Here is an 11,293-nt window from a genome sequence, read left to right as displayed (position 1 = left end):
CCATAATCCCCCCTTCACCAATCTCCAAACGTCCCAAAACGCCAAAAAGCCCAAAGAGCCCTCGCACACGAAGCAACAAGTCCACACCCCGCCGCACGCGCCAATCCCGCAGTCGCACAACGACACCCCGCCGAACACGCCAGGTCTCTACCTCTGAAGACCAAGACTCTGATTCATTCTGGGAGAGTGATGCCCCCGTCGCACCAGGTTTTGTGTCCCTCGCTGATCTGGGCATTGATCTTCGTGAGATAGGGTGGGATCAGTATGGGCTTACAGAGGCGGATGATGCAAAGGTTGATATACAGACTGCGATTAAACTGCGCAGGGCGATGGAGATGAGGAAGAAGCAGAAGCAGAAGGAGAGGGTTGATGATGAGGGGTGTGCGGCGGATGTGGAGGATTAATGAAGATATGAAGGAAGCATGGAGTTTGGGAAAGGAATAGGATACTACGGTATGAAGGATTTCTTTTGTGATGATGATTTGGGCGTTGATATATGGAGGCATTATTGGGTCATGGATGATGGGTTAGCATAACGATGGATACCAATGCGCATTTGTTTCTTTGTTCAATTACTTGTATGCTTCAATGCGATGCCTTACTCGAATATGACAAGACCACGGAATCCCTCTCATCAAGTCAATTGACGGACCAAATCATGAACTGCCCTTCTCTGTCCGTTATGCAATCACCCGAAGTCAAGGTATAATCTGGCAATCATGTCGTCCCGTCGCCATTTGTGCATCCTAAAAAGGAAATTATCCCAAAAAGGCAAGTTTTTATTCCAACGACAAGGAGTCATTACAAAAAGATCATGATATATTGTGATGATACGCAAAAGTAATCGACAGTATTGCCCCGTACTGGAATCGAANNCGACGCCTTACCACTTGGCCAAGAGGGCTAGATGAGTTATTAAACGCTACTGTGCTAACTGACACTATGTTCACTCTACGGATTGACCTGTCGGTGATGGTGCGGCGTAAAACAGGGACAGAGGAACGACCAGATAGCATGGACCAGGTATCTACACATTAGTAGCTTGGTCTTTCTTGCACAAGAAGGTAAACGAGTTCCGTATTGCATTCCGGCGGCGACGGCCGGAGGGTCCCCACAAATCCGGCGACTGGGCTCCGTGTAGTACGGGGTCTTATTTCTGATCGGTTCTGAACCAACCGGCCACTGTATTATCAGTAAGATTGTGCGTGATAAACCCTCGGCAAATAGATGATGTGACGTAAAACCTCATGTTGAGGTTACAGTCCCAGCAACTCACTGGTGCATCATGATGATATCATGTTACAACGTGATAGTTTAAGAAACCGCCGGGGCCATGTTGCGCAAGCTTGAGATACTAGAAGAACAATCTTATCAGAGACTTGACTAGAGAATTTTCGTCACAAATACTATAATGTCGCCTGCCAACTTGCTCAAAGCCGCCCGTCCAGTATGGCGAGCCTCGACTGCGATCCCCAAGGCCGGTATCAGGCCCTTCTCAGTGTCCCCTCGACTTGGGACTCCTCCCATTCTGTTGGAAGATAAGGATAAAGGTTTCGGGTTTATTCGTCACAATAGTCGTCCACCAAAGCCAAGGTCTGTTGGAGTGACTGAGATTCGGGGACCGTATTACTCTGTGATGGGGAAGCGGTATCTGCAGGATGTCCTTGAGACGTAAGTTTACCTGCTCATGTGAGAATAAAAGTACTGACAGGCTTAGAATGGGTCATCATGTAGATGGCCTCAAGTTCGCTGGTGGTTCATTCTCTCTGTTCCCAGAGGACAAGCTTAAGGAGCTCATCAATCTCGCTCACGAGTACAACGTCTACGTCTCTACCGTAAGTCTCTTCGCCTATCTGAAGCATTACTGACCACATTCAGGGCGGATGGATGGAGCACGTCCTTCTTCAATCTGACCCCGTCTGGGCCGTAGACCAATACCTCAAAAAGTGTAAGCAACTCGGCTTCGACGTTATCGAAATCTCATCAGGCTTCCTCTCCATCCCGCAAGACGACTGGCTTCGCATCGTCGACAAAGTCCACTCCGCCGGTCTAATCGCCAAACCCGAATGCGGGATTCAATTCGGCGCCGGTGGCGACACAGAAGCCTCCGAGCTCTCATCCCTAGGGACATCTGATCCCTCCAAGATAATCCACATGGGAAAACGCTTCATCGACGCTGGAGTGGAGCGTATCATGATTGAGAGCGAGGGCATCACAGAAAATGTCAAGAGTTGGAGGACGGATGTTATTCAGCAGATTTTGAGGGAGTTGCCGCAGGAGAAGGTCATGTTTGAGGCTGCGGATCCGAAAGTGTTTAATTGGTATGTTAGAGAGTTTGGGACTGATGTTAATTTGTTTGTGGACCATTCGCAGATTGTGCAGTTGTCGTGTTTGAGGGAGGGAATTTGGGGACAATCCGATACGTTTGGATCTGTTGTCAATTACAGGCCTTGACGTTATTTAGGCTTGGAAGATTTGTTGATTAATGTAAGGTTTGTTGAGGTTGGACAAGCAATTGGCTCGTCTAAATCGTGATGCCATCATGATGCACTGAGTAACCCCGCGATGGGGCTGGACAATCTCGATGGATGTACTGCACACTGACATCATTGCTTAGAGATATAAATAACATGTCATGACCATTCAATTTCTTCACTCATTCATAAACTGAGATTTGAATACAGCATAAGTGTATCAATTGACTGAATACTCTGTTCACAATGTCTCAAGCTGGTAAAGATGGTTCATTTGACCCTGTATCTGAGGCTCAGGCTCAGAAGCTTCCCGGGTACGCACGCGATCAATTGACCTGTGTCGAATGCTTTTGTAACATCTGATCACAGAACTGAAAAGGCCATGAACCCTACAAGCGAGTCGACCAAACTCGAAGGCAAGAATGAATTCCACGAGTATAGAGCTGCCAACAAGCTCGAGGGCGCCAAAGCTCTTATCACCGGCGGAGAGTAAGCTGAGATAAACTCCTCAACACATACAATCACAACTAACATCTGAAGCTCCGGTATTGGCCGCTCAGTAGCAGTCCTCTTCGCCCGCGAAGGCGCAGACGTAACAATCGTCTACCTCCCAGAAGAACAAGAAGACGCCGAAGAGACCAAGCGCATGGTCGAAAAAGAAGGCCACAAATGTCTTCTCTTCGCTGGAAATCTCATGGACAACGAGACCTGCAAGAACGCAGTCCAGAAACACGTTGATGAGTATGGAAAGATCGATGTCCTGGTGAATAATGCTGGCAAGCAGTTTATGTGTGAGGACTTCAAGGACATTGATCTGGATGATGTGGAGAGTACTTTCCGGAGCAATATTCTTCAGATCTTTGCTATGACGAAGTATGCGCTTCATCATATGGAAAAGGGCGGCTCGTAAGTCTTCACCTCATTGTGTGAGCTTGACTGACAGAGTAGGATCATCAACTCGACCTCTACCGTTGCGTTCAGAGGAACAGCGCACATGGTAGACTATGCATCCACAAAAGGCGCTATTACTTCTTTCACACAATCGCTGTCAAAGCAGCTCGTCAAGAAAGGCATCAGAGTCAACGCTGTCGCGCCAGGACCTGTGCACACTCCTCTGCAGCCAGCGTCTCGGCCGGCAGAGCAGATGGAAGGATTTGGCAAGAATTCGCAGTTGGGAAGAGTTGGACAGCCGAGTGAGATTGCGCCGAGTTACGTGTTCTTGGCTTCGAAGGATGCGACGTTGTTCCATGGACAGGTCCTCCATGCTTACCCACTTGGCGACTAGTTGTAGGGTGTATGGCTGAGTAGTTGTAGTAATGAATATGCCTGTTTCGGAATGTGATTGAGACTGATGGAGCGTGTTGCTGGAAAGGCAGATGATGTTGCGTGCCATCTTGTCAGATGCTTCAGCCGCAACCAATATGTAAGCCTCTACCATCATCGATATGCCGGACTGAAACTGCGGTGAACTCAAGACCATTCCAATATGCAGACAATATGTCATTGCTGACCGTACTTCAACATTCGCAACAATCACAGATTGTAATAAAAGCCACGGACATACAGTATCTGCATGTTTCAACAGGATAGGCATCCCCTCAATTCTCAGCCTCAGCACTCTAATGCACTCGAGACGAAGCATCATCACCAACTCCAACATAAGACACAATAGCCATATTAGTCGTTAGTCGCCAATAGTCTCATACCAGCCTGCCACATTTGGACAGCATCCAATTATCCCGTGAGCTGAAGGGCCCTTGGTTCGTATTGATGCCGCTAGGAACGGCTACGGCCCGTGAGATCTGGTGTTCTAGGCTTGAATGGAACGCACTGGTAAGAAGACGCACAGTCATCTGCGGGGAAACTTCATCACGGTATGCGACGAAAAGCCTCAATCGGAGCGGGGTTTGCTACAATGCAGTCGATTTATCCTTTGTTATCACATTGCCAGGCTCAGCTAGCCACTTTGTTGATGTTGAGATGGAGCTTTCCGATGGGAACCTCCATGGCCAGACTAGCTAGCAATAGTTCTGCATAAATAGACCACAAGTCCCCAGCAAACAAGACTGTCTTTCTCAAGCCTGTCTGCGACTGCTAATTTGTCTTCATCATGTCTCTCCCAGCTGAAGAACATCACCTCCATACCCGTGCCTTCAAGCACATGTGGGCACGACACGTCACCCAAAAAGGCTTCGAAGATGATGTCCAAGCCGCAGCCAAGCGCGTAATACAAGCTCAACAAGAGCATCCCGAGCTTTTCCCAAAGAAAGTCCATGAAGACGAAGGCGTCAGTAAGATTCTTGACAAGACCCAGAAGCTTACTGGTGTTGGCTTCGTCCCCAGAAAGTCCAACCATCTTGAGATTGGTATCATCGGTGCTGGTGTCGCTGGACTTTTCACTGCCATGGTATTTGACTGGCTGAATGAGCAGTGCGAAAAGGAGGGACTGAAGATTGAGTACGACATTGTGGAGGCTGCGAAGATGAATAGGCTGGGAGGAAGGTTGTATACGCATCGGTTTTCGCATGGTGAGCATGATTACTATGATGTCGGGGCTATGCGATTCCCTAACAACACCATCATGAAGAGGCAAGTCTCCCAAGGAATCTGTGGCGTCGCGGTCGCTCACATGCTGCAGAACCTTCCAGCTGTTCAATTACATCGGCCTCAAGCCAGGAAAAGGCGGATTGATCCCATACTACATTGGAGATGAGGACAATGTCTGCCCAACATACTTCAATGATGTTTCCGGTGTCGGAAATGTCTGGACGGCTGAAGCGAATGACCCATTCAAGATCAACGAGGGTCTTCCTGATAAAGCCAAGATCCCCGTTCAGTGCGTCGAGTCGTCGACTTCCTCCATTCATGTAGACTACTGACAATAACATAGCCTACTCCAAGTGAACCCTTCAGACCTAGTCAGTGAGGCCTTGGAAGACTTCATCAAGGTGGCTGCAGAGAAGTTCAAGAAAGCTGTTGAGGAGAATGACGAGAAGGGACCGGAGACGACCAAGCTTTGGGCCCTTCTGATGGAGGCTGATAAGCTTAGCACTCGTCAGTTCCTCTCTTCGTGAGTACCCACTGCACCAGCGGACATTGTAGTATACTGACGCCGTGTTAGGGGAGATGGTGACAGAAAAAAGAGGGAGGGCAAGCCCAAGGACAATTCTGGTCCCATTCCCGAGGGCCCGGGGTACAACTACAACACCATTGAGTGGCTCGAGTCTGCCACATAGTGAGTAGTCCGTAAGGGTCCCTGAATCTGTACTGACACTCCTCAGTGGTACTGGTTGGTGCGACCAATCTCTCACAGAATGCGTTCTTGAAGAACTAGACTTTGCAACTCCCAAACCAATCGATGGCCAACCCACCAACTACTGGTGGTGCATTGACGGCGGCGCTCAAACCATTGCGCATCGCATGGCGAAAATGATCAAGCAGCCCGTCCAATACAACAGCCAAGTCGTCGCCATAGACGCGCAAGTCGAAGAGCGCAAGAAGCGCAAGCCGAAGGATTTTACGTCGATGAAACTCCGTATCAACAAGAACCAGGTTGTCAAGGAAAAGGAGTACTTTGCTGTGTTCAACAGTACAACGCTTGGTGCTCTTCAGAGAATGGATCTCAAGGATGCGGGTCTACTCTGGGGCACAAAGCAGGCCATTCGGGCGTTGGGATATGGTGCTTCGTGCAAGGTTGGTATCAAGTTTGAGACTGCGTGGTGGCAGAAGCCTCCGTTCAACATCAAGAAAGGCGGCATTGCGCATACTGATCTTCCTCTTCGGGTTTGCGTGTATCCGTCCTACAACATTGAGTCCAATGAGGGCCAGGATTGGGATCCCAACAAGCCTGCTGTGCTTCTGTGCTCATACACCTGGGGCCAGGATGCGCAGCGCATCGGATCTCTGATCTCACCCGAGACGCCGAAGAACGAAGAGCAGCTCCTCTCTGTGCTTCTTCATGATCTTGCGCTGTTGCACTCAAAGCAGAGCGACTACACATACGATCAGCTTCTCGCTCTTCTGAAGGATCAGTACCAGGACCATCATGCGTACGATTGGTACAGAGACGAGAACATGTCTGGTGCTTTCGCATACTTTGGACCAAGTCAATTCTCCAATATGTGGTCCGAGATCATCAAGCCCAACGCCTATGGTCAACTGTACCTCATCGGCGAAGTCTCCTCTTCCCACCACGCATGGATTGTCGGCGCCCTTGAGAGTGTCATTCGTGCAGTATATCTGATGTTCGAAGGTCTTCAAAAGCAGGAACCTGACAACGCAGCTTACAAGAAAGCCATTGAGCTTTTGAGTAAAGAACCCGACACTCCCAAAGAAGGCGGTGATGTCTTTGGTGGATTTCCGGGTGATAAGCCCCAAGAGCCTCAGAAGCTACCATCTGGTCTTCCGTTCCACCCATTGCCGGAGGAGATGCCCAAGAGACAACTGGATGCTGACCGTGATGCGAAGTTGGTGAGGGATCCGTTGGAGGATGTCAAGTTTGGTGATGAGGTTTCGCTTCTGTTCTCGAGTGCTATGATCACGTTGAGCTTGATTGAGAGTTTCTTTGAGTTGCAAGTCGATGAGGCCAAGGACAAGCCCCAGTAAGCAGGGAGGATTGAGAGATGCCGAGAAATTGACAGGACTTTTGAGTGCCACTTTAACCAACGGAATGAGTTTGAAGTAGTGAAGGTCTGCCGAATTTCTTCAAGTTGTAAGATTTATCACCATAAATCAGAATTATCGTCGCTCCAGTCCTCGCCATCGTCGTCATCAACCCATTCATCATCGTCCTCTTCAACCTGTCCCTCCTCAAACATTATTGGTGGAGTAAAAGGCTGGCTCTTGGCCTCAACTTCACTCCAAATCGTACCTCTCAAAGCGTGATCCCTGATCCAATCCTGACATGAGGCAATGGGCCCCCTTCTTCTTGATCTTCTATCGTATCTTTTATGCGTAGCCACGGTCGAAACAGTGATTTTGTTGTCGGGATCAACCTCTTGCCAGTGAGGTATCTTGCTACTGAAGTCATATAGATAGGGTGGCCAGTCGCAGAAAGCCATCGAGATTTTGGGCCCTTGATACACCGGACGGTCATCCCTCGTGTCCCGGCGGTTGATTTTGGCCCAGGCCGCCGCCCACTCCCCTTTGACATCATCTGCGAGATCAGGCCGTACGAAAACAGCCGTATCCAATTGCGGACACGAGGCCATATCCTCGAAGAATGTATCCGCAGCCATGACGTTGTACAGACATAAACGTCGCAGTTTCGGCCAGTTGATAAAGACATGGGGTTGTATAACTTCAGTATCCGTATCAACGTATAATTCGTCTTTAACGCTGATAAGTTCTTCGATGTTGACCAGAGCCTCGAAGCCTTGTCTGAGGGGCTCCAAGATGTCTTTGTTTTGTGTAGGACTTAAATCTCTCAAAGGCATATCCACGATGATGGTCTTGAGGACTGGTGCAAGAGTAATGAGGACGTCTTTGAGAATGTGGATCGTTCGAAGATCCTGCATTGGTGCCTCTCTCCAATTATGCGTTGAGTATACAGAATATCCATCATCCACAGGAGATCTTGAACGAGATACGCGAGGACTCCCAGTTTGTGATCCATGGGTCCATTCTTCACTCTGATCACTTTCCATGTCACTGTCCGAGCCGTCGCTCATACGACCAGGCTTCTCCTTACCACGGCGAACAAGCGGGGCGATTGCATCATAAGTAGAAGCAGTATCAAACTTGTAATGTAATGGGCTGAGATATAGTCTCGTCGAGCCATAGACTTCACATGGTGACCGCCCGGTGGTTAGGCTCTTCTGCGAGATGTATCGTCTGAACCTGCGAAGCCTTGACTTTCTGTCAATGTAGAGACAATTTTGCCAGATGAGTTTGCTAGCAGTGGGATGTATTGCTTTGCACACCGTCGTCAAAGACACGAGTGTTTTCGTGATGGGATGTGATGCGGGGAGGATTGGTCGCGCCCCATCTTTCTGACAAACCACATTCTCAACAAACAACAAAATGATCTCGATTGGGAGCTTGGTGCCACCAGCAGCAATTGTTTGTTCAACTTCCATGTTGGATATTCGTGGAGGTGACAAAACTGGATTGTTTTCAGTTGATTGATGCGGTTTGCGGTTGCCTTACGCGCTGAGGTTATTCTACTAACCGACAAGCGGCTCGCTTAAATTGCCCCGATACGTGAATGTGCTTCAACAAGCCGATTGTCGCTGGTGTCAAATCGTAAACTGATTGGAATCAACATAGAGTCGGTTTATGCGATTGATATGGATTTTGCTTCTTTTGTAACCAGAGGCTGGAGGTTGAGCAAAGTGACTGTCGCTTATCGTCTCAAGTGTCTACATAGGCTGGTTGTTAGCTGAGAATGGCCTCAATTTGACAAAGTTTAGCCCTCGTGTGTGAGGCGCGTGATGTCAGCCATCAGCTGTGGGGACTATCAANNGGGCAGTATACCGGCTACCCAAGTTTAGCCCTCAACTATTCTGAAGTCTCCCCTAAGTTTAGGCGCGCTTCACCATTCGGATGATATCTCATTGAAGCTTCGACAAACAGATTAAAAGCTGTAGGGGTATCCTATCTGTTTATTATCAGCGATGAGGTGCAGGGAGTACTGTTGGGCTCAAGTACTGCTTTCTTCGTTGCCTAGCGGGCAATTACTTCCAACAGAGCCATCTCTTATCCTATGTTTGTATGCTGCCTTGCATGAGAATGCTTGTTTGACCAAGCAGAGAACCTTCTAGAGCTCATCATGGAGTATATAATCCCCTCTTCTTGATCGCTCCGCCTTGGAACATATCTACAGAACCGCGCCCGTCAGACCCCTTGCAAGCGACTTTCTTAACATCCATTCTTCCGACCAGTTAGAAGAACTCAAGCCATTTCTTTAATCTCATAGTAACACTAAAGAAACCTCAACTTCCTACGAAAAGACAGCGAAATGGCAGACCCTTCGACCTACGCTGTTGGGTGGATCTGTGCCTTGACAACAGAGCTAGTTGCGGCGAAAAGCTTCTTTGATGAAGAATACGAAGTGACTCTGGAAGCACAAGCTCCTGGAGACAACAACTGTTATTCCTTTGGGAGAATGGGGAGGCATGACGTTGTCGTGGCATCTTTACCAGCCGAGTACGGTATAGCCCCAGCTGCCTCGGTAGCAAGGGACATGTTACGAACCTTTCCCAATATTCGAGTTGGGCTTATGGTCGGTATTGGTGGTGGTGCTCCAAGCCCCCGGCATGATATTCGTCTTGGAGACATCGTAGTCAGCGTCCCTTCGGGAGACAAAGGGGGAGTTCTACATCACAACCGCGGCAAGACAGTACAGCAGCAAGGGTTCCAGTTAACTGGGTCATTGAACCAACCACCACAGCTTCTATTGTCCGCTGTGAAGGAACTGAGAGCGAATTACGGAATCCACGGGCATGAACTGAACGAAAGAATCGAAGAAGTACTGAATAAATACCCTCGCCTCAAGAAACGGTATGCTCGCCCCTCAGCAGCGAAAGACAGGCTCTATGAATCAAGCCACACTCATCGAGAATCCCCAAAATCTGCAGAATGCAAAGACAACTGTGGTGAAGAAAACCTCATCGCTCGGGAGGCTCGAGGAGAAGAAGACCAAGACCCGATGATCCATTATGGTCTCATTGCCAGCTCTGACAATCTCATTAAGGATGCAACTATCCGGGATAAGCTAGCCAGGGAGGAGGGAGTATTGTGCTTTGAGATGGAAGCAGCTGGTTTGATGAATCACTTCCCCTGTCTGATTATCCGTGGGATCTGCGACTATTCCGACACACACAAGAACGATGAATGGCAGGAATTTGCGGCCATGACCGCTGCAGCATATGCGAAGGAGTTGCTTCAGAAGATTCCACCAACCAAAATACAAAAGGAGAAGTCTCTTGCGAAGGTACTTGGCGAAAGTAAGTGGATACTTGAGATTGAGGGACATGAAGTTGCTAAATAGTTTCGTAGTCGGAATTGAATTGGAAAATATTACCACAAATGTGGAAGACACGAATGCTACCGTGAACACGATGCATGCATCTAATCGCCGCCTGGAGATAGAGCGCTGGCTTAAGCCACCAAGATCGTCAACAAACGTAGCTAAAGCCAAAAAGCACCGCCATGATGGCACTGGTCAGTGGTTCATCCAGGGTCAGGCTTTCATGAAGTTTAAGGCAGGCTTACGGAAGCATTTATGGCTCCATGGATTGGCTGGCTGCGGGAAAACTGTACTAAGCTCACAAATCCTCGACGATCTCAGTGCTATAGAAGGATCCATCACCCTAGTACACTACTTCGACTTCAACGATGTTGAGAAACAATCTGTCAATGGTCTTCTGCGGTCACTAGTATTCCAGCTTTTTCAACATGGAGGAGAAGCCACATCTGAAAAGCTTCATGAGCTATACAAGTCCTGTGGAAGGGGCTTAAGAGACCCGGACGAGGTAGAACTGGAATCTTGCTTTACATCCATGTTAAGAAATGTTGACGGGGTATTTATCCTGATTGATGCTTTGGATGAGTGCAGGTCAAGAGACTCCCTTCTCCCATGGATCGGGCAACTCGCCGTGGAGAGTGTACAATTTCTTCTAACAACTAGACCCGAAGGTGATATTCAAACTGAGATTTTTCGTTTCTTTGGGGAAGGGAATTGTCTTAGTTTGGATAAAACCGCTGTCGACGGCGACATAAAGTCCTATGTTCTTTCGGTTCTCGACACGAACCCAAAGTTCGTAGAAAAACGATTGAGTGAAGAGCTACGCAAGGATATCTGTGCCAAGGTTGCGGAG

At 48.6% G+C, this 11,293-nt stretch overlaps 5 protein-coding genes across 5 annotated transcripts; 4 read left to right on the top strand and 1 right to left on the bottom strand.

The window, feature by feature from the left end:
- Positions 1-1,411: 1,411 nt before the first annotated feature.
- Positions 1,412-2,486, top strand: FTJAE_13990 (cysteine sulfinate desulfinase; the record flags this gene model as incomplete). The annotated part of the gene is made up of 4 exons (XM_037347184.1): positions 1,412-1,671; positions 1,718-1,835; positions 1,879-2,321; positions 2,465-2,486. The coding sequence occupies 4 exons, from the start codon at positions 1,412-1,414 to the stop codon at positions 2,484-2,486; spliced, it is 843 nt and encodes a 280-aa protein (XP_037198997.1).
- Positions 2,487-2,720: 234 nt separating this feature from the next.
- Positions 2,721-3,759, top strand: FTJAE_13989 (oxidoreductase; the record flags this gene model as incomplete). Its single annotated transcript, XM_037347182.1, has 4 exons — positions 2,721-2,788; positions 2,844-2,963; positions 3,015-3,380; positions 3,423-3,759. The coding sequence occupies 4 exons, from the start codon at positions 2,721-2,723 to the stop codon at positions 3,757-3,759; spliced, it is 891 nt and encodes a 296-aa protein (XP_037198996.1).
- Positions 3,760-4,584: 825 nt separating this feature from the next.
- FTJAE_13988 (amino-acid oxidase) lies at positions 4,585-7,079 on the top strand (the record flags this gene model as incomplete). Its single annotated transcript, XM_037347181.1, has 5 exons — positions 4,585-4,931; positions 5,113-5,310; positions 5,365-5,544; positions 5,596-5,709; positions 5,756-7,079. 5 exons carry the CDS (start codon positions 4,585-4,587, stop codon positions 7,077-7,079), a joined length of 2,163 nt encoding a protein of 720 aa, XP_037198995.1.
- Positions 7,080-7,195: 116 nt separating this feature from the next.
- FTJAE_13987 (uncharacterized protein) lies at positions 7,196-8,551 on the bottom strand (the record flags this gene model as incomplete). Its single annotated transcript, XM_037347180.1, has 1 exon — positions 7,196-8,551. The coding sequence occupies one exon, from the start codon at positions 8,549-8,551 to the stop codon at positions 7,196-7,198; it is 1,356 nt and encodes a 451-aa protein (XP_037198994.1).
- An 881-nt stretch (positions 8,552-9,432) lies between these two features.
- Positions 9,433-11,293, top strand: FTJAE_13986 (heterokaryon incompatibility protein het-E-1; the record flags this gene model as incomplete). Its single annotated transcript, XM_037347179.1, has 2 exons — positions 9,433-10,420; positions 10,473-10,948. Coding segments are annotated over 2 exons (1,464 nt in total), but the record flags the coding sequence as incomplete, so codon positions are not given.

This window comes from Fusarium tjaetaba (assembly GCF_013396195.1).
Source record: "Fusarium tjaetaba strain NRRL 66243 chromosome Unknown NRRL66243_c0000514, whole genome shotgun sequence".
In the NCBI taxonomy this organism is placed as follows: Eukaryota; Fungi; Ascomycota; class Sordariomycetes; order Hypocreales; family Nectriaceae; genus Fusarium; species Fusarium tjaetaba.
This window is presented reverse-complemented; position numbering and strand designations above follow the sequence as displayed.